The sequence below is a fragment of the Bufo bufo genome, chromosome 4, assembly GCF_905171765.1.
Source record: "Bufo bufo chromosome 4, aBufBuf1.1, whole genome shotgun sequence".
Classification (NCBI taxonomy): Eukaryota; Metazoa; Chordata; class Amphibia; order Anura; family Bufonidae; genus Bufo; species Bufo bufo.
The window spans coordinates 554064832-554088032 of record NC_053392.1 but is presented as its reverse complement, the minus strand read 5'-3'; the positions used below and the strand labels follow the sequence as shown (position 1 = coordinate 554088032).

The 23201-nt window shown below is 47.8% G+C and overlaps 1 protein-coding gene across 2 annotated transcripts in view; it reads right to left on the bottom strand.

The window, feature by feature from the left end:
* VPS54 (VPS54 subunit of GARP complex) overlaps positions 1-23201 on the bottom strand; it is a 103450-nt gene that overhangs the window by 58982 nt on the left and 21267 nt on the right. For both annotated transcript variants that reach the window (XM_040430122.1, XM_040430123.1), the window contains exons 3-7: positions 14080-14321; positions 13110-13185; positions 10577-10614; positions 8425-8556; positions 63-448 (exon numbers count right to left, since the gene is read on the bottom strand). In XM_040430122.1, coding sequence (XP_040286056.1) covers positions 63-448; positions 8425-8556; positions 10577-10614; positions 13110-13185; positions 14080-14321 — 874 coding nt within the window. The remainder of the gene's footprint in view (positions 1-62; positions 449-8424; positions 8557-10576; positions 10615-13109; positions 13186-14079; positions 14322-23201) is intronic.

Sequence of the window (23201 nt, the reverse complement as noted above, 5' to 3'; positions counted from 1 at the left end):
TGTAACTATCAAGAGGAGTGCCTTGTAAAACAGAACAAATAGTGTTATTATAAGTCACTTACCGAAAACTGTGAATGCCCTGAAGTTCCTGCTGCAAAACTTCTTGAGTTGTTGCTATTAGGTCCAGGGCCCCAACATATTCAGAGGTGGAAAGCAGGAGCTGAACTGTAGGCTGAGTCTGGTGCACTGTAGCCATTAATTTCAGCTTATTGTACACTTTAATACAGTTATTTCTCGTCAGGGCCTGCCGTAGGATTCGTAGAGATCCCTCACACATTACTCTGTCTATCTGAGAGATCTTGTCCCGCAGCATCTTTACAGCCTGGGAAGTCTTCCTGAGGTAGTCCTGCAGCTCGTGCTGGGAGGTCATTGCGTGAAAAAAGGCTTCAGAGCGTAAGGAAATCTGATGGGCGATGTTCACCTCGATAATGTCCAAATAGTGGCTCAGCTGGAACAAGAGAGAAAAATGTGCAGGTGGTGACCATCTAGAACAGTGCGGACCTACAGCTAACATCCATGTAGATATCCACTGAGTGATAAGTGGACCAATCTGATTTTTGCTTTTGGAGGGATACACAAAAACAGCCAGAAGACCCTGAAAATATTGCTGGACACCACAGTGTAGGGCAGTGATGGCTAACCTTGGCACTCCAGCTGTGGTGAAACTACGACTCCCAGCATGCTCCATTTATTTCTACAGAGTTCTGAGAGCAGCCAAGCAAGGGGGGCATCTTGGGAGTTGTAGTTTTACCACAGCTGGAGTGCCAAGGTTAGCCATCACTGGTGTATGGTATTTGTTATCTACCACATGCAGGTCATTTGCAGGGAATTTAAAGAACCCCAAATCCTCGGCTTTCTTCCCACAATCATAAAGTTAGTGCTCATGCCCATGAGCGTAAGGCCCCCATGCTGCGGACCCCAAATAGCGGTCTGCAATGCATGGGCACTGGCTGTGTGAACTCTGTGTGCGTACCCATTGATTTGAATGGGTCCGAGATCCGCAATATCCAGCATGGACCCGAAAGCCCTCAGAAAAAATACCTTCTCATATGTTAGACAATGGAAATCTAAAAACTATACAATATAGAATTGAAACTTCTTAATGGTTTATATGATAAACTCCTACTTATGATGAATACACATGTAGCCCTGCTTTCTCTTGATATGAATGGAGTCTGAGTGCACATTTTTTTCATGCATGTACAGAACGTAGAATCCTTGTACAGGTCTGCCATATGTCTTGTGCACGGTCAAGCAGAAAGTAAGGGTATGGCAACATATGGTGGATCGGCTATGGATTTTCTGCAGTGGAAAATCCATATCATATCTGGCCAAAATCCACAGCTGCAAAACCCGCAACAAATAATGCAGTTTTTACTGCTAAAATTCTGTAGATTTGCTGCATATTTACACTTTGTATAGCATCTGCAACATAAATTGACATGCTTTGTACTTAAAATCCAGACCCTGCATCAAGTTATGTGCAGACTGCATTATTGACAAAATGACTGCAGCATGTGGATGGGATTTCAAACAATCTCATCTGCTTTGCTGCTACAGTAATATCTGCAGATTTAGCACACGCAATCCCGCACCTTTTATGGTAGGTGTGGCGGTACTCTAAGGCTGCAGATAGTGAAGTTCATTCCCCGAGAGCCATGCAACTGAGCGAGAAGCAGTCAAGTAGCCTGGAGCTTGTAGTAGGGCGGCTGCTGCTGTCGGTTATGTGTGTAAGAACTCACCCAATTTAGGGCTCTTTCACACTTGCGTTCTTTTCTTCCGGCATAGAGTTCCGTCGTCGGGGCTCTATGCCGGAAGAATCCTGATCAGGATTATCCACATGCATTCTGAATGGAGAGAAATCCGTTCAGGATGCATCAGGATGCCTTCAGTTCCGGAACGGAACGTTTTTTGGCTGGAGAAAATACCGCAGCATGCTGCGCTTTTTGCTCCGGCCAAAAATCCTGAACACTTGCCGCAAGGCCGGATCCAGAATTAATGCCCATTGAAAGGCATTAATCCGGATCCGGCCTTAAGCTAAACGTCGTTTCGGCGCATTGCCGGATCCGACGTTTAGCTTTTTCTGAATGGTTACCATGGCTGCCAAAACGCTAAAGTCCTGTCAGCCATGGTAAAGTGTAGTGGGGAGCGGGGGAGCAGTATACTTACCGTCCGTGCGGCTCCCCGGGCGCTCCAGATTGACGTCAGGGCGCCCCACGCTCATGGATGACGTGTCGCATGGATCACGTCATCCATGCCCATAGGGCGCTCTGACGTCATTCTGGAGCGCCCCGGGAGCCGCACGGACTGTAAGTATACTGCTCCCCCACTCCCCACTACTACTATGGCAGCCAGGACTTTAATAGCGTCCTGGGTGCCATAGTAACACTGAACGCATTTGGAAGACGGATCCGTCTTCAAATGCTTTCAGTTCACTTGCGTTTTTCCGGATCCGGCGTGTAATTCCGGCAAATGGAGTACACGCCGGATCCGGACAACGCAAGTGTGAAAGAGCCCTTAACTGCCAGGTAGAAGAAGTAACAAGGACCGTCTGGGCCTTACAACAGGTATTTAGACAAAAACGAGATTTTTGTATAACTTACCAGTAAAATCTCTTTCTCGCTCTTTCCTTGGGGGACACAGAAGACCTTGGGGTATAGCTCATCTCCCTAGGAGGCGTGACACTAAGTGAAGACTGTTAAGCCCCTCCTCCACAGCTATACCCTCAGCCTGGAGAGAGAGACTGCCAGTTGCGTGTCCAAGTAGTGAGAAAAGGCAAAGTCCAAAAATTGGAACCAACAAGCCAACTACCCAAAGGGTAAACAAACTCGGAAACAGTCAGAGAAGAACAAAGAATGGGTGGGTGCTGTGTCCCCCAAGGAAAGAGCGAGAAAGAGATTTTACTGGTAAGTTATACAAAAATCTCGTTTTCTCGCCCAGTTTCCTTGGGGGACACAGAAGACCTTGGGACGTTCAAAAGCAGTCCAAAGGGGGAGGGACCACAGCACCAAGGCGAAGCACCCGAAGGCATCAAAAAACCCGCCGCCTGCAGACCAGGCGGCCCGAAACAGCATACGCCGAAGCCCGAGTATGCACCCTGTAGAACTCGGTAAGGTGTGCAAGGAAGACCAGTGACCGCCTTGCACAAATGCATGGCCGAAGCCTAATGCCTCCGGCCCAGGAAAAAACCGACAACTCTGGCCAAATGAATGGTGACACCAAAAGCAGAACCCTGCCCTTGGTGCGGCAACCACAACAAGAGCCACTCTGAGAAAGCGGAGGAAAGCCACCCTGGAGGCCGTCAACCCTTTGCACGGACCTCCTGGAAACACAAGAGACCGAATGTCGACAAGAGTCGGAGATCTCCAACGTTCCCTGGGGTGGGAAGGGGAGGACGACTGCCTCAATGAAATGAAAGACAAACACCATCTTCAGAAGGAAGGAAGAGACGGAATGGAGAACAGCCCTGTCCTGGGGGAAGACAGAAGGCTCGGAACAAGAAGGGCCGCCACTCAGGCACCCATCAGAGACACGATGGCTACAGAAACCCAACTGTTAGTAGAGGGAACTTCTGTAACGGCTCCAAGGAAAAATTGGAGCGCCAAGAGCCTAGTATGTAGTTCCCAGGACGGTACCGGAGGACAGTACAAAGGAACCCAAGAGCCGCTCCATGGAAGAAGTTCCTGACAGGCCCAGAGGGCCTGGGAACGCTGAAAGAGGAAGGACAGGAATGACACTTGATACTTCAAGCAACAGAGTCCCAGCCCCAGGTCCAGGCCGGACTGGAGAAAGACAGAACCATGGAGAAAGGCAGAGTGGGGGAACGCCCAGCTTCCCACAGAACCCCAGGTAAAACCCTAAGTCCTACCACAGATCCTGGACGAAAAACTCGGCTAGAAGCGAACACTAGCGAGCCCACTAGAGTTGCCTGGGCAAGCGGGTGAAAACCCAATGATCAGGCGCAGACCCGTAACACGGGTAGAACAGTCGGTAGAACTGGTCCCGTCGGCCCCCGAGCAAGGTTGTCCCGTATCCCCCCAGAGTGGGGAAGCAGAAGGACAAACGGACAGGAACCGAAGGGTCCGCCCAGCAACCGCCAGGACAAGACAGGCTAAAGCCGAAGCCAATGTAGCCACCACAGGAAGACGGACTACAGTTCCGGTGTGGGAGATTTAAAAGACAATCCTGACCAAATGGTAGTCCTCCCAAGTTACCGAGAAGGTGAATCCAAAGCAGAAACATTGCCTAAAATGGAAAAAACGCAATCTGCACCCAGCGGGAGGACAGAAAACGGTAGACCCGGTAACTAGGCACACAGCTAGTACAGCCAGTGTGGACAAGGGAGACTCAAAAGGAACACCAGAACCATCCACATGAACAACCATGCTTTCCCCAGAGGGAAGGGCAGTGAAGGAACAGCCTCTGAAGCGTGGCCGGAACAGACGCCACATCGGAATGATCTGTACCGAGTGGGAGCCAAACAGAGCCGGCGAGAAAAGGCAGGCGAGACAGAGGCCGGTATAACAACCTCCAACCGAAAGGGGGAGTGGGCAACAGAGAGGCCATAGGACAGCTCAAAAGCAGAACACCGCTACACAGAGACGCCCGGTTCACCGCCTCGCAGAAGGCGAATACCCTGAAGAACCCAAGGTGGAGGTCCCCCAGACCTGTATAAGCGAGCACCCAAGAGAAGTTGGGTGACCTTCCCAAGAATAGCGGCCCGAACCTGGTAGCAGATCAGACTGAAGCACCGAGGGCGCCAATCCGGAAAGAATCATACCACACTGCACCCGAAGAGGAGGAAATGGTATTAGGCGAGGGGACCGTAGTCCCGCCAGAGCCAACATAAAATGCGAAGGGCGCTGCAGACAGCGCTCTCGACCATGTGACCACTAGCACAGGGAAACAATGCCGCGGAAGGACAAATGGGCCAACGAAATGAATGAGTACCACCCAGCTCTGTGCAGTAGCGAACAGTAGAGCCCGTCTACTTAAATATAAGGTATTCATTTGTTGTTTATTGGACAACACCTTAGGCTTACACAGATGGACAGAATGATCTCCTTAGAGAATAGTGCAAGGCTTGCGGCAATCATCGTATCCCAAGAGAAAAAGTATGTCGCAGGAGGAAAGGAGGCATACGTACGAGTAGCCCCGTAAGCAGTGAGAAGGCCAACCCACCTACGGGACGAGAAGGAAACAACGCACAAGAACGTCCGCTCACTGCAAAAATATATCACTCAGCGAAGAGGGCCAGCCACAGAGTGCCACAGTATCTACGGGAGTGCAAACTGAAAGGAGTTATGCACAAGACTAGTATGGTATGCGATGGAACGCAAACTGACCGCCCCGAAAAAGGGGGGAAATGTACCTGGCAAACTGCAGTGGGCAAGAATGCAAAGGCCTGCCCCAAAAAGGGGGTGATGCCCAAGGCCGTACCTACGTCAGAGAAGTAGGGCATACCATACTTCGCCCAGAAAGGCGCCATGCACATGGCCACACAGTATCCAGCAGGAACGCAGGAGGTCCACCTAGTGAAAAAGGGGGGCATGCACAGGGCTATCTTAGCATTAAGTGAGTGTGCAACAATTCACCCAACCCGAAATTTCGTGAGAGTGTAACTACTCCGCCAATGAAGGGGAACATGTGCAAGTCCAGTACAGCACATACAAGGACAGCCTTGAATCTTGTGAGCGTGCAAAATTCCACCCATGGAATGAGGGGTGGTCACGCACAAGGCCAGCACCGTATCCAATGGAAGCGCAAGCGTTCCACCCATGTTAGAGGCCATGCTCAAGGCCAGCAACGTATCTGGTGAGAGTGTAGTATGCCGCCCAGAAAAGGAAGGGGGGGGGGTTCATGCACATGTCCAGCATCGCATCCAGGGAGAATGCGAGCAGTCGGTGAGAAAGTGTGTATGCCACCGAAGGAGGCATGCCCATGGCCGGCAGCGAATCCAGTGAGAGTGCGTACACCGCCCACAGAAGAGGGGTCATGCATATGGCCGGCCGCGGATCCAGAGAGAGTGCAAGCACCCCGCTATGTATAGGGGTCATGCACATGGCCAACAATGTACCGGCGAGAGAACAACCACCGACCGAGGGAGTGTATGTATGCCGCCACCCGGGAAGGAGGCATACCCAAGGCCGGCAGTGAATCCAATGAGAGTACATCATACCGCCTATGTAAGGTGGTCATGCACATGGCTGACAGTGAATCCAGTGAGAGTGCCGAATGCCGTCCACAGAAGGGAGTCATGCCTATGGCAGGCAGCGAATCCAGTGAGAGTGCCGTGTTCCACCTATGGAAGGGGGGCACGCACATGGCCAGCAGCGAACCCAGTGAGAGTGCCGTGTTCCACCTATGGAAGGGGGTCGTGCACATGGCCAGCATTGTATCCGGAGAAACTGCAGTAGGCCGCCAATGAAAGGGGGATCATGCACAAGGCCAACCCGCAGTTAGGGAGAGTGCAGTATCCCGCCCAGGAGGGGGGTCCTGCACATGGCAGGCACCATAACTGGAGAGGGTGACGAATGTTGCCTACAGAAAAGGCATGCACTTGACCAGCGCCGTAGCGCGGAAAGGGCAAGAAAACCACCTAGAAGGGGAAAAAAGACCCTGGCAGCGCCGCAGCCGGGGAGCGCGACACCATGCCGCCTATGGAAGGGGGGCATGTATACAGGCAGCACTCTGAGATGAGGCTGCAGCGTCCTGCGCAGCCCACAAGTCATATATATAATAAAAACTTTCTTTTTTTTTTTTTTTTTTTTAACACACAGCCTCACTGAGGCAGAAAAAAATAAAATAAAAGGGGGGGGGGCCACCTACAGGGCACAGATCCACCCATACAGGCTCATCGGAAGCCGGCCTGTACCCAAAGGGTTAACAGGGATCCGGCCTGGGGGGCGGCACTGCGATCCTCTGGGGGCGGGGGAACCTCCAGGCGGGAAGAATTCGCGCCTGGAGAAGTTCCAGCCCCCTCCAACAGAGGCCTGAATTTGCGGCCTAGTAGCGTGAAGCTGGGGCCTAAATTTTTAGCGGCGCCCGGCTGACCGGGGCCGCACAGTATTTAAAGTACCGGCCGGCCTACGGAGCGGCACATACCGGCCGCGGGTGCCCACCCCGCGGGCCGTAAGAGCCGGGGCCTAAATTTTTAGCGGCGCCCGGATGACCGGGGCCGCACAGTACTTAAAGTACCAGCCGGGCCTACGGAGCGGCACATACCGGCCGCGGGTGCCCACCCCGCGAGCCGGGGACCCGGATAGAGCGGGATCGCGGCCTTGAAGTGGAACACAAGTTTTGTTCCGACGGTCGGCCGGGGCTGTTGAAGCGCTCATTTTGCAGGCCACGGTGCCCACCCAGCTGTCCGGAAGTGAGGACCCTGCACCCGGCAGCCATTTCACCCCTGGAGCGGGCACCTGCCTAGAACAGCGCTCCATATGGCCGGCAGCTACAACCTCCTTTCCCCTGGAACGGTGTCCGTGAGAGTAGGGAGGGTCAGTGGCAGCAAGGCGCGGGCCCTCTGGCCCTGAAGTAGTGGCCGGTAAGAGGGAGGGGGACCCTGAGACCGGGTCTGTGAGGGTGGACGCCTGCATAACCCCTCCATCAGGGGCAGCTAGTTGCGGACCTCCGCAGCTCCCTAGGCATTCTTCTTGTAGGGAGAAGGGTGCCAATGTCCTGGAGGCCAGGAGAGAGGGAGCAGAATGTCGCCCTGCGACAGCCCAGGAGCCAGCCTAGGTCTAGCATGGGCAGAAGGGTCCATAGGCCCAGTATAGGGTCAGGCACGCAGGAGACCGGGGGGGGGACGGGGGACGTAGGGCTGGAGAAGCCTCTCTCTCACCATAGTCGTCTTCACCCTCGGTCCGTTCCAGCAGGGTCGCCCCTTCAGCTACTGGCACCGTAGTGGCAGGACGCTGGGAGAGGGACTTGGCGTGCGGGCGACCCTTGCGCTGGCGGGATGTAGGGGAGCGAGGCTGCCCTGATCCACCTTGCCTTCTGTGGGGGAGGCAGCAGTGCGGGTGACCGGCACTGGCGCAGCTCAACCCCGGGAGAACAGAGAGGTCTAGTGCGTCTCTGTTATCCCTGATGATCTGGAACAAAAATAAAATAAAAAAGTAAAAAACTAAAATTGAAACAAGGAGAAAGCAGCCCTGCAGAGCAGGGAGTGTCTTGCCTCCTTGGACACTAAGCAAAAACTGGCAGTCTCTCTCTCCAGGCTGAGGGTATAGCTGTGGAGGAGGGGCTTAACAGTCTTCACTTAGTGTCACGCCTCCTAGGGAGATGAGCTATACCCCAAGGTCTTCTGTGTCCCCCAAGGAAACTGGGCGAGAAATTATTTTCAAGGAATGCTTTTTTTTATATTATGGCATTCAGTGGGAAACTGCTGTAAATAAGAAGCACAGCTGTTATATATATATAAGTTACCTTTTCCTGCAGCAGTTTGGCCGATGCAGCATCTCTGCTCACTTTACCACTTGCACTACTGAAATGGGACCATGGTAAAACTGCATTAAATGTTAAGGAGTCATCCAAAGCAAAGTCTGGTTTCATGAAGATCTGGAAAGTAATAAGAATTTAATTTTTTCATGTAATTCTGACTCCTTTTCCTTATGCAACACACTCCCACTTTAGCCAACATTTCATTGCTAGAAGTTCCACCATTGTGTGTGTGTATCCGACCATCTGCTAATTTTTGTGACCGTTGAGAGACTGTTTTCCACCGCAAGTGAACAATATGGTTACAGTTACATCCTCATGCTTTCCTCTGAACCAACTTTGCCAGATAATAGTCTAAACTAGATGGTTGTATGTCCTTTTTCAGACAAACTAGGTTACTGTCCTAATAGAGCATATGGGCATATGTTGTCCCATGGGTATCTCTCAAAAAGTCCGGCAGCAGTGTAATGCAACAGAAATCAAACTAAATGCTATATTTCTATATAAATATTATTTCTTATTAAACTAATTTTCCCATAGTCCTGAATCAGCATCTGATTTTGGCTAATTGCACACAAGTATATGCAGCCCCAGAAACAAGCTCTGTGTGACGGCCGCATTTCCCAGACCGAATACTGCTCTTCAGACCTGAACTCACAGAAGCATAATGATTTTACACTGCCTGTCCAAAAAAAAAAATCCTGAATGATCGTGATCGGCGATCACTTAAACGTTTGGTGAAATCAAATCAAAGAAAAACAACACTAGAACTCAGGGCTATGTTTATTAGTGAAAGTAAGAGCATTTCCACACACACAATGCAAAGTAAGAAAACCACTAATCAGTGTGAGGCAAACCAGGAAAAAAGGTTTCAATTTGCTCGGGAGCATAAAGATTGGACTGTGGAGCAATGGAAGAAGGTCATGTGGTCAGATAAGTCCAGATTTACCCTGTTCCAGAGTGATGGGCGCATCAGGGTAAGAAGAGAGGCAGATGAAGTGATGACCCTTCATGCCTAGTGCCTACTGTACAAGCCTGTGGGGGCAGTGCTATGATCTGGGGTTGCTGCAGTTGGTCAGGTCTAGGTTCAGTAACACTATGTGCTCCAAGAATGAGGTCAGCGGACTACCTGAACATACTGAAGGACCAGGTTAATCCATTAATGGATTTTTTCTTCCCTGATGGCACAGGCATATTCCAAGATGACAATGCCAGGATTCATCGGGCTCAAATTGTGAGAGAGTGGTTCAGGGAGCATGAGACCTCATTTTTACACATGGATTGGCCACCACAGAGTCCAGACCTTAACCCCCCATTTTTGGACAGGCAGTGTATGATGCTGTGAGCGCCTACATGATCGCAGGTCTGCTGTACTGTACTCGAATAATGCTGCATATCTGGTACAGTAGGTCCACGGCCAGGCAGGAACTTGCAGTATCAAAAGTCATTGTTAAATGAGGCTGTCAAACAGAGCTGTTTCCCAGGCCGAACACGCTCATGTGAAATAAGCCTTAAAAAGGTGGAAAGGATTTACATTAAATACAAAAAAAATGAAGCCGCCAGATACAAACAAAAAGCTGCAGTCTTGTAAAAGTAACTTCAGGACACCTCAACATTATTGGTATATACTGTTATATATTTTAAAAAAGTGGAAATAAAAATAAAAAAAAGACTTGTCTAGTAAGATAAACCGACAGGAGGCCTGGTTCACACTTCAGTGAAACACAGACGTGTGTTGTCCGTATTCTCCATGGACATCACACAGCTCCATTGTTTGTTGTTGTTTTTTAAGTGTTTTATTCACACTTTAGTGGTTTTCCACTGATGTGAGTCAGACACTACTGCAACATGTGAACAGGCTATTGAAGTCTATGGGTCTGTGAAAAAACACAGAAACCGGATGACATCCATGTTCAACCAGTAATTTTTCTCAAACCATTGGTAGGAGATGTTCTGGAAACCAATTGTCAGCCTAGCGGTGCATGTGGAATATGGAGGAAACACGGAGGGCAAAAAATAGACACATGGTCATCTTCACGGACGAAACACCAGCTTGTCAAGGATCTCATCATGGACACGGAAATGTGAATGAGGCCTAAATGTGCAGACATTTCATTTTCGCTAACATCACTTGATTTACCTTAGGTACTTGATCCAGATCTGCCCTTGATTTACTACCTAGAAATATATAAGAAAAATTCAGAGAATTTGGTGAGAAGACAAAGCAATTCAGTACATATCAACAACAAGCACGTTCTCAAGGATCGCTGACTGCTGTCACTTCTTGTGTAAGATCTACGTTAAAGCCAAGTTCACACTTCATGTAGTGCCACTGCAGGATTTTACCACCGAGAACAGATGTTATACAACAGTAAACAGGATATTACTGAAATGCCAGGGAAAGTGCTGCCAAAAATATGATACCCTCATTTTTAGTGAAATAATTGATTATCTCACTTCAACCTTCTGCTCCTCCAGATTTAAAGAGACTCTGTCAGCATGATCAGCCCTAAAGCAAGCATACTGACTGACAGGGTTGATCATGCTGATTCAAATGAGGTCTTTCTTTTGTCTGTATGTTAAACAGCTGCAGAAATATCTGTGCTTTTATGTATGTGCAAATGAGCAAGTTTGAGCACCAGGGGGCCAGCTGGAGCCCTTGGAGCACCTTGCCACTCTAAGGCCCCATTCACACGTCCGCAATTTCGTTCCACATTTTGCAGAACGGAATTGCGAACCCATTCATTCCTATGGGGCCACACGATGTGCGGCCCGGCTCCGGAAATGGGCACCCGCACTTCCAGGTCCGCATTTCCGTTCCCGAAAAAAATAGAACATGTCCTATTCTTGTCCGCAATTGGGGCCGCAAAAGATGTGGACCGCAAAAAAGATAAAGCATGTCCTATTCTTGTCCGCAGCCATGGACAAGAATAGGCATTTCTATCACAGGGCCGGCCATGTGTGGTCCGCAAAATGCGGAACGCACATGGCCAGTGTCCGTGTTTTGCGGCTCTGCAATTTGGGAACCACAAAACACTTGCGAACGTGTGAATAGACCCTAAATGGGGAGGGGGGAAATTTATTATTATTACTGGACAGTATGAACCACCATATGCATCAGGGCTAAATACTATGGGAGCTTAAAGGGAACCAGACATCAACTTTATGCTGATCTCACTGAGGGCAGTATAAAGTAGTGACAGAAATGCTGATTTCAGCGGTGTGTCACTCATGAGCTAATAGTAAGTGGTTGCCGAGAACCAGCATCATAATCATTGCAACCCAGGCCTTGAAAAGAGTCAAATCTACCTGAGAAGAGTCCTGGTTATTCATAATCTCCTGCTCTCTCACCCATCTGCTGATGATTGGCAGTTCTCTACTAGAGAGAAAGGGAGAAAACTAGGTAGAAGACTGTCAGTCATCAGCAGGTGGGCGGGAATTCATGAATAACCAGGACTCTTCTCAGATAGATTTGACTCTTTTCCAGGCCCAGGCTGCAATGATTATGATGCTGGTTCTCGGCAACTACTTACTTGTAGCTGATGAGCGACACACCGCTGAGATCAGCATTTCTGTCACTACTTTATACTGTCCTCAGTACAGTCAGCATAAAGTTGATGACAGGTTCCCTTTAAATAACCCCAGGTTTGAAAAGCTTGCATCGTGTGACTGCAGCACCCAAAATGTGATGACTGTCTTTGTTAAGAAGCTTTTGTAACCATCATATCTTCTCGTATTATAGGTGGATCTACGCTGCATTCTGTTGGCCTTTTACAGTAAATTTTAAAAAAAAGTTCAAAAAGAGAAGAAAAAAAAATATATATGAAAAAGAGATTAAATCTTATTAACTGTGAGGTCTCCGGGTCATTGTTACGAGCACAAAACATCTGCCCTCAAGCGTTTCACTTCCTGCACTACGCAGAACTGAACCACTAAATGACTGAACTAGAAACTGAAATCTATGAAGCAAAATCCTTTCAGAACTTAAAAGGAGAAAAATAAAGCATAACATTGTACAATCTGTAAGAAATGTCTGACTGTACACCTCCATGAGCAGGAGTATGCAGCTATGAGGCCTTACATAACTAAGTAACAAGGCGTAGCAGTACGTTACACAAATGGATCCAAGTCTTTCACAGCAATGCATGTTTACTTATGCTGAGCGTATTAAAGGGGTATTCTCATCATGGCATATTGTAAGGATATGCCATCATTTGATGATGAGCGGTGAGGCTCTGATCTCTGGACCCACCACTGATCCTGACAGCGCAGATTTAGAGCTGCCTTCTCTGCATAGGGCTGGTAGCAGTTCCCTGTACAACTGGATGGGAGCTCCGCTGTGCAGGGAAAACATAGGAGAGGGTGCAGCGTTAAAGCCATCAGAGATGGTATGGTCAAAGAGGTTGGACCCCCCAGGCGATGTAATGGCAAACCCTAGTGATATGGGAATAACCGTTTAATTCTATAGGGATGCAAAAGATGAGAGACTAAGTCCCCTATGGTGGAAAAACTACTGAAAAACCAAAAGTACAACTTGTGGAATCGCTCCCCCACCCCAAATCACCAGGATCTGCTGACAAATATCACAGTTAAAAAAATGAATGAAAGGAATGCGTAATACGAATATAGAGGCGTATATAATAACCAGTCCAACGTTCTCAATAAGGACATACCATGTGAAAATGCTATCCTACTACAGTCATCTTTTGGAGGACATATCGACTTCCACCGTTCGTGATTTTTTTCTCTCTGAAGAAAAAATTGAGCAGGAAACATATTCATTAAGCATCTCTGGGTGTTGTGGAGAGGCCAAAAATGTTTTGTAGCATTATGTTAAAGGGGTTGTCCCATCTCATACATTGGTGGAATGTTGCTAGGATATGCCCTCAATGTCCGATAGGTGTGCAACGGAGCGCGCAAACTGAAGGAGGGCGCACCATGCATGCACAGCTGCTGTGCATTCATTTCTATGGGAGTGCCCGATATGTGGCTGCACTGCACTTTGATTGACAGGGCCAGGCATTGTGAACGTCATAGCACCTGGTCCTGACTTCTCAAAGTCTTTCATCTGCTCCGTGTGGTTCAGTAACCAATGCAGGTGCACTACAGAAGAGAACTGCCAGCGAGCCTCTTTTCTATACTATGCCTGCGTCAGTTGCTGAACCACACGGATCAGCAGGAGACTTTGAGGTCACGACCAGATGTGATGACATTCACAATGCTCGGCCCAGTCAATCAAAATACAGGGGTCGCAGAAGGAGGGAGAACTGGGCCTCTAGAAGTAACCGCAACGCCCCCATTGCACCTAGAGGCTCATTTGCATATATTAAAACGGTTTTAGTTTTTTTTCACCAAAATGCGACCACGTATCGGGATGGGACCAAGACAGATCAATTCTGCTGACCAGCGCACAGGTCTAAGGTCAGCCTCTTCCAATGCTAGGAAACTGGTGACAGAAGCCATTTAAAACGAGCCCAGTTCAGGTGGCAGATCAAAGTAGAGATCGACTGGCTATTTGTGATTTTGACTGTCATCCAGCATGACGTTTACAGGTGTACCATGAACAGCAACAGAAGATGGCCGCCTGAAATCTCTAGTGTATGGCCTGCTTCTGAAAACCTTAGAAGAGATGGTTTGTCTTACTAGGCTGGTTTGCTGGATATAAGACGAAAAGTGTTCCTTATTGATAGGTGGGAGGTAGGGTGAGGGCAAGACATCCATTTCCACAAAGTCCTGACCCCATGTCTTCGTAAAGAAGTCCGATTCCCGCTTTGCGAGCCGGGGGTCATTTAATGCTGCTGGGAGGTTCACTTTGGAATGATAAATAGTCCATTTGTGCTGATCGGCGACCACAGACGGCTCATTACTCAAACTGTTAGAATCACCTACATGAAAGAGAAGAAGGATGAAGTAAGTCACGTTACCTACAACACGTTCCTCCAGTAAATGACAACGAACCGCTGCACACTTTATATTCAATGTAGAATAGATAAAGCATATTTATGGTTCATTACTATAGTAATTCAATGCCTTTTTTTTTTTTTTTTTTACAAATCTTATATATCATACTCGTGCCTGAATAAATCAGTAATACATGTGAATTCCTAAAATCTTTAAATATCTCTCATCAGAGGAAGGTGACATCTTCCAGCAGACTGTAGGTCCCCTCTTCCAGCCTGCAGGTTCTCAGTGTATGTTCAGTTATGTCCTGTCACCATTAAAATCTGTCTAGTGTGAAATAGTACATGTAAGGGTCCATTCACACGACCGTGTTGCGACCCATTCCTTTCAATGGGGCCACAAAAGTTGCGGACAGCGCACATGGTGTGCACATCTGCATGTCAGTTCCGCGGCCCCACAAAAAAGATAGAACATGTTCGTTTGGTGGACAAGAATAGGCAATTCTATCAAATGGCAGGACGTTCTGATCCACAAAATGCGTAATGCAGACGGCATGTTTCCATGTCTTGTGGATCTGCAATTTGTGGTCTGCAAAAATGGATACGGTCATGTAAATGCACCCCAAGAAGAATGCAGTTGTCGTTTTTAATTAATGGCATGAAGGAAGCAGGAGAGACAGCTGGCTAAGACACATAGTGTAGCTCTAGTATTCTGGGAATTAAATATTAATGCTGACCTACTCTCAGACAGGTGGGGGTCTGACTCTCAGCACCCCATCAATCAACTGTTTGAAGGTGCCTCTGCATAGTATACCAAACACCGCCCCACACATTATATAGCTGATGTGCTTGACTCACTTGAATACATCTGAGGCAATGAGGCTGATGGACGTGACGTCACAGGCCAAGGAAAAGGCACCATCAATCATCCCAGTGCTGCAGTCCCTTTAAACAGCTGATCGGCAGGGGTGCTGGGACAGGACATTATTTAAGCCTGAAGAGTCCCTTTAAAATGTGTGCATTTTGAATAATTAACATGTTACTTGGAGTTGCAAATATAAACCTACAATAATATATACTGGAAGTCAGGCTCTAAATCCTGTTGTTAAAGGGCTTCTGTCACCCCCAAAACCCCCTTTTTTTTGGGCTTGTTAAAATCCTTTTATAACGACTATTTCCTACATAGGGCTCTTACCTTTGGCTGTGGCATCTTTTCCTTAAAAAAAGATCTTTTAAAATATGCAAATCACTTCACTACCAGCAAGTAGGGCGTATACTTGCTAGTAGCCGCCGCAAAAAAACGCCCCCTCGTCCTGTTGATTGACAGGGCCAGCGAACGCTCGTCTCCTCCGGCTGGCCCTGTCAGCATTTCAAATCCCGCGCCTGTCTTCATTCGGCGCAGGCGCTCTGAGAAAAGGAGGCTCGCCTCCTCAGCACTCCCTGGTGCGCCTGTGCCGATGACGTCTTCTCTTTCCGTGACTTCATCGGCGCAGGCGCACTGAGGGAGTACTGAGGAGGCGAGCCTCCTTCTCTCAGAGTGCCTGCGCCGAATGAAGACAGGCGCGGGATTTGAAATGCTGACAGGGCCAGCCAGAGGAGGAGAGCACTCGCTGGCCCTGTCAATCAACAGGACGAGGGGGCGGTTTTTTTGCGGCGGCTACCAGCAAGTAGACACCCTACTTGCTGATAGTGAAGTGATTTGCATATTTTAAAAGATCTTTTTTTAAGAAAAAGATGCCACAGCCAAAAGGTAAGAGCCCTATGTAGGGAATAGTTGTTATAAAAGGATTTTAACCCCTTAAGGACCGGGCTCATTTTCACCTTAAGGACCAGGCTCATTTTCACCTTAAGGACCAGGCCATTTTTTGCAAATCTGACCAGTGTCACTTTAAGTGCTCATAACTTTAAAACGCTTTGACTTACCCAGGCCGTTCTGAGATTGTTTTTTCGTCACATATTGTACTTCATGACACTGCTAAAATTGGGTCAAAAAAGTTAATTTTTTTGCATAAAAAAATACAATTTTTACCGTAAATTTTGAAAAATTAGCAAATTTCAAATTTTCAGTTTCTCTACCTCTGTAATACATAGTAATACCCCCAAAAATTGTGATGACTTTACATTCCCCATATGTCTACTTCATGCTTGAATTGTTTTGGGAATGATATTTTATTTTTTGGGGATGTTACAAGGCTTAGAAGTTTAGAAGCAAATTTTGAAATTTTCAGAAATCTTCAAAATCCCACTTTTTATGGACCAGTTCAGGTTTGAAGTCATATTGTGAGGCTTAGATAATAGAAACCTCCCAAAAATGACCCCATTCTAGAAACTACACCCCTCAAGGTATTCAAAACTGTTTTTTCAAACTTTGTTAACCCTTTAGGTGTTCCACAAGAGTTAATGGCAGATGGAGAAACAATTTTGAAATTTATATTTTTTGGAAAATTTTCCAATATAATCAATTTTTTCCAGGAGTAAAACAAGGGTTAACTGCCAAACAACACTCAAAATGGGTTGCCCTGATTCTGTAGTTTGCAAAAACACCCCATATGTGGTCGTAAACTACTGTTTGGCCGAACGGTAGCACATAGAAGGAGGGGAACACCATATGGGTTTTGGAAGGCAGATTTGGCAGGACTGGTTTTGTTTATACCATGTCCCATTTGAAGCCCCCTGTTGCACCCCTAGAATAGAAATTTCAAAAAAGTGACTCCATCTAAGAAAGTACACCCCTCAAGGTATTCAAAACTGGGTTTACAAACTTTGTTAACCCTTTAGGTGTTCCACAAGAGTTAATGGCAGATGGAGAAACAATTTTGAAATTTCTATTTTTTGGAAAATTTTCCAATATAATCAATTTTTTCCAGGAGTAAAACAAGGGTTAACTGCCAAACAACACTCAAAATGGGTTGCCCTGATTCTGTAGTTTGCAAAAACACCCCATATGTGGTCGTAAACTACTGTTTGGCCGAACGGTAGCACATAGAAGGAGGGGAACACCATATGGGTTTTGGAAGGCAGATTTGGCAGGACTGGTTTTGTTTATACCATGTCCCATTTGAAGCCCCCTGTTGCACCCCTAGAATAGAAATTTCAAAAAAGTGACTCCATCTAAGAAAGTACACCCCTCAAGGTATTCAAAACTGGGTTTACAAACTTTGTTAACCCTTTAGGTGTTCCACAAGAGTTAATGGCAGATGGAGAAACAATTTTGAAATTTCTATTTTTTGGAAAATTTTCCAATATAATCAATTTTTTCCAGGAGTAAAACAAGGGTTAACTGCCAAACAACACTCAAAATGGGTTGCCCTGATTCTGTAGTTTGCAAAAACACCCCATATGTGGTCGTAAACTACTGTTTGGCCGAACGGTAGCACATAGAAGGAGGGGAACACCATATGGGTTTTGGAAGGCAGATTTGGCAGGACTGGTTTTGTTTATACCATGTCCCATTTGAAGCCCCCTGTTGCACCCCTAGAATAGAAATTTCAAAAAAGTGACTCCATCTAAGAAAGTACACCCCTCAAGGTATTCAAAACTGGGTTTACAAACTTTGTTAACCCTTTAGGTGTTCCACAAGAGTTAATGGCAGATGGAGAAACAATTTTGAAATTTCTATTTTTTGGAAAATTTTCCAATATAATCAATTTTTTCCAGGAGTAAAACAAGGGTTAACTGCCAAACAACACTCAAAATGGGTTGCCCTGATTCTGTAGTTTGCAAAAACACCCCATATGTGGTCGTAAACTACTGTTTGGCCGAACGGTAGCACATAGAAGGAGGGGAACACCATATGGGTTTTGGAAGGCAGATTTGGCAGGACTGGTTTTGTTTATACCATGTCCCATTTGAAGCCCCCTGTTGCACCCCTAGAATAGAAATTTCAAAAAAGTGACTCCATCTAAGAAAGTACACCCCTCAAGGTATTCAAAACTGGGTTTACAAACTTTGTTAACCCTTTAGGTGTTCCACAAGAGTTAATGGCAGATGGAGAAACAATTTTGAAATTTCTATTTTTTGGAAAATTTTCCAATATAATCAATTTTTTCCAGGAGTAAAACAAGGGTTAACTGCCAAACAACACTCAAAATGGGTTGCCCTGATTCTGTAGTTTGCAAAAACACCCCATATGTGGTCGTAAACTACTATTTGGCTAAACGGCAGGACATAGAAGAAGGGGAACGTCATTTTTGGAAGGCAGATTTTGCTGGACTGGTTTATTGACACCATGTACCCTTTCAAGCCCCCTGATGCACCCCTAGAGTAGAAACTCCATAAAAGTGACCCCATCTAGGAAACTACGGGATAAGGTGGTTGTTGTTTTGGGACTATTTTTGGGGTAAATTTGATTTTTGGTTGCTCTATATTAGTCTTTTTTGAGGCAATGTAACAAAAAAATGTAATTCTAAAATTGTTTCTACATTCACTATTTGGTTTTGTGGAACACCTAAAGGGTTAACATAGTTTGTAAAGTAACTTTTGAATACCTTGAGGGGTGTAGTTTCTTAGATGGGGTCACTTTTTTGGAGTTTCTAGTCTAGGCTACATCAGGGGGGGCTTCTAATGGGACATGGTGTCAAAAAAAAAACTGTCCATCAAAATCTGCCTTCCAGAAACCATATGGAGTTCCCTTCGTTCTATGCCCTGCCGTGCGGCTATATAGCCATTTACGACCACATATGGGGTGTTTCTGCAAACTACAGAATCGGGGCAATAAATATTTAGTTTTGTTTGGCTGTTAACCCTTGCTTTATTACCGGCAAAATGGATTCAAATTGAAATTTTGCCCAAAAATTGGTGTTTTGGCACAGTTTTTATTTTATATTTTTAACACCGTTCATCCGAGGCGTTTGGTCAAAAGTTATTTTTATAGCGACGACTTTTACGCACGCGACGATGCCCAATATGTATGGCTCTCAGACTTTGGAGACACTAAGCAGGCATCCTAAAACTGCGGCCCTCCAGATATTGTAAAACTACAATTCCCACCATGCCCTGCTGATGGCTGTAGGTTGTCTGGGCATGCTGGGAGTTATAGTTTTACAACATCTGGAGGGCCGCAGTTTGAGGATGCCTGCTCTAAAACTAATATTTTTTGGGGAAAGAAAAATTGTTTCCGTGTCTCCAAAGTCTGAGAGCCATAGTGTTTTATGTTCTCTAGTGGACTGTTGAGGATTATAAAAATTTAGTACTCCATGGAAGTGTGATACTCCCTGAAGCAATTGATAATGCAGAGGCCCGGATGATCGGGGCAAGTGTCACATTGAGTAGTGGTGTCCTTCCGTATCCCCCTCTTGTGACACACTCTGCACTTTTTTTGGGTTCGTCCCTTCTTTCCAGTATGGGGGACCACACCTGGAAAGTGTTGGCCAGGGACGATCCGGGCGCCTCCAATTCCCGAGGTACTCCGGCCTGCTCTTTCCCGGTCCGAAAAGATCAGGTCTTTGAGGACTGCCTCATAGAACTGGAGGAATGTCCCTGTGCTGCCAGCGCTTCGGGATAGTACAAAAGAGTTGTACATGGCAACCTGTACCAAGTAGACCGCAACTTTTTTGTACCATGCCCGGGTTTTGCGCATGGCGTTATATGGCGTGAGGACTTGATCAGAGAGATCAACTCCTCCCATATACCGATTGTAGTCGACGATACAATCGGGCTTGAGGACCGTTGCCGCGGTACCTCGCACAGGGACAGGGGTGGTGCCGTTACCGTGGATTGTGGACAGCATAAGGACATCCCTCTTGTCCTTATACCTGACCAGCAACAGGTTTCCACTGGTAAGGGCACGGGTCTCACCCCTGGGGATAGGTACCTGGAGGGGGTAGGCAGGGAGGCCGCGTTGATTTTTCCGCACGGTCCCACAAGCGAACGTGGATCTGGCGGCAAGGGACCTGAACAAGGGAATGCTGGTATAAAAGTTATCCACGTACAAGTGGTAACCATTATCCAGCAGTGGGTACATAAGGTCCCACACGAGTTTCCCGCTAACACCCAGAGTGGGGGGACATTCTGGGGGTTCAATACGGGAATCTCGCCCCTCGTACACACGAAATTTGTAAGTGTACCCTGAGGCACTCTCACAAATTTTGTATAGCTTCACGCCATACCTCGCCCGCTTTGTGGGAATGTATTGGCGGAAACTGAGTCTCCCCTTGAACGCAACGAGAGACTCATCAACCGCGACCTCCCTTCCAGGTACGTAGGCCTGCTGAAATGTGGCCCCAAAGTGATCGATGACCGGCCGTATCTTATACAGCCGGTCATAGGCAGGATCACTTCGGGGGGGACATGCTGCATTATCGGAATAATGCAGACATTTCCGGATGGCCTCAAACCGGTGACGTGTCATGACCATACTGTACAGTGGGGTCTGGTAGAGTATGTCCCCACTCCAGTATTGCCTGACACTGGGTTTTTGGACTAGACCCATATGCAGCACGAGGCCCCAAAATGTCCTCATTTCGGCTGCACTGACCGGCGTCCAGCCACCGGGTCTAGCCAAAACTGAGCCTGGGTTTTGAGCGACGAACTGTTGGGCGTACAGATTCGTCTGCTCCACCATCAGATTCACCAGTGAGTTACTGAAAAAAAAACTAAAATAGTCTATTTCAGTAAACCCCACTGTGGGAATCTGGATTCCAGGATTGCCAGCAAAATCCGGAATCTCAGGCTCAAAGTCCACTGGGGGACACCAGCTAAGTTCATCGGCAGGGGGCTCCGGTGGGCCGGGAAACCAGTACGAACCCCAGGGCGGCTCGTACTAGGGTGGGCCACAGGATCCCTAGCATGTGGGGCCCCTGGCTCCGCCTGGCGGCGTCTCCGCCGCCTTGGTGGCTCATCGTCATCAGATGATGATGAGGAGGATGCGGATGACAAAAGGAATGTGGGGTCATCCTCATCCTCACTGGGGCTCTCAGAGTCGGAGGCAATCTGGGCGTATGCCTCCTCGGCCGAGAACATCCGGTGGGCCATGGGTGTGTGTGCGTGTAGGTGTGCGTGTGTGGCAAACTTTATTATATGTGCGTGTGTGTGGGGGCAACGGGTGTTCGCGTACTAAAAAGTCCAGGCAAAAAAATGGGCAAGTGTTAGAAAAAAAAAAAGTTAAAACTTGCTGATCAGCGGTACAACGCTGATCAGCGGTCGGTGGGGTGGTGGGGCGGGCGATGCGCTAACAGTGGACGGACGCTAAAAAGTGCCGGCCAGTCAGCGCACGCAGAAAAAAAAAAGTGGTGGTGAGTGGGGGGTGGGGGGTGCTGGTGGGGGGTGGGTGGGGGGGGGGGGGCGGGTGGGGGGGGGGGGGGAAGTGGCTGGTGGGGGGTGGGTGGGGGGGCAAGTGGCAGGAGGGGTCTGGGTTAGGGTTAGATGGAAGTTTGGAAGTTTGGAAGTTTGGAATAAAAGTACTTTTTTTTTTTTTTTTTCTAACTTACTTTTCCCTTCTTTCCCTGCCTAACGGTGCCTCTCCCTCACTGACCCTAACCTACCTGGGTGGCGATGGGTGCAGGAGGGTGATGGATGCCGATTAGGGGGACACAGGAGCTCGTTCTGGACGGTGCTGCACGGTCAGGGTGCTGGACAGGAAGAGGAGGGGAGAGAGGAGCGCAGGAAGTTTGAATCTCGCGCCTCTCTCCCCTGCACCAATCAGCACCCTGGACAGCGGCATTCAGCACCAGGGCCAGCACCGCCTCTCCAAATCCTCGGACTGCGATAGGTGGTGTATAATTACGCCACCGATCGCAGTCTTTTTCCGGTTCATCGGGTCACAGGACACCCGAATGGACCGGAAACGCAGAAAACCGCAGGTCTGAATTGACCTGCGGTTTTCTGCGATCGCCGATACGGGGGGGTCAAATGACCCCCCCCTGCATTGTTACGGGATGCCGGCTGAATGATTTCAGCCGAAATCCCGTTCCGATTAACCCCTGCGGCGCCGGAGTTCCGATTTTAAGTCAGGACGTACCGGTACGTCCTCGGTCCTTAAGGACTCGGGAAATAGGGCGTACCGGTACGTCCTAGGTCCTTAAGGACTCGGGAAATAGGGCGTACCGGTACGTCCTAGGTCCTTAAGGGGTTAACAAGCCCAAAAAAAAAAAAAGGGGGTTTTGGGGGTGACAGAAGCCCTTTAAATAGACAGTGCACTCTCAACCAACTCTGCATAAAAGTGCCAGGGAATTATAAGGAACCTAAGGAAAAAAATGTCTCTTTCTCCACTTATGAGCCACTTCTCTTTCCTTGCTATCCACAGTAGTACGTGTGTAGGAGGTGCGAGTTACTGAGTAAGGCCTCTTGCACATGACCATATGTGTTTTGCGGTCCAGAACAGCTGGCCCCTAATAGAACTGTCCTATCCTTGTCCGTAATGCAGAAAATAATAGGACAGTATTTTTTTGCGGAACGGAAATACGGAAACTGAATGCATACGGAGTACCTTCCGTTATTTTTGCGGACCCATTGAAATAAATGGTTCCGTATACGGTGCGCAAAAAAAACCCCCAAAAAAACGGGACGGTCACGGAATGAAAATACTTTCGTGTGAAAGAGGCCTTAGAGAGAGGAAGAGGCCCCAAGTTGCTGCTTCTACTAAATTTTCTATCTCACCCCAGCACTGGATTCACAGCTACACTGTTAGTTACCACTAGGAATTTATAGGCTTCCTGTACACTGAGCGACAGGCTTGGAAGAGACGTTTTGTACAACACAGTTAGAGATAAGAGAAGTTTTCAAAAACTCGATTTGGCAGTTTCGCTGACCTTCGTCAAGGAATTCAATTCATTCTGAATTAATTTGTCACAAATAGTTTTTTACTGTGTGGAGCGGGTGCAATAACGGGTAACGGCAATCGCGTCGCCCCCGCCCCCCCCCCCCATT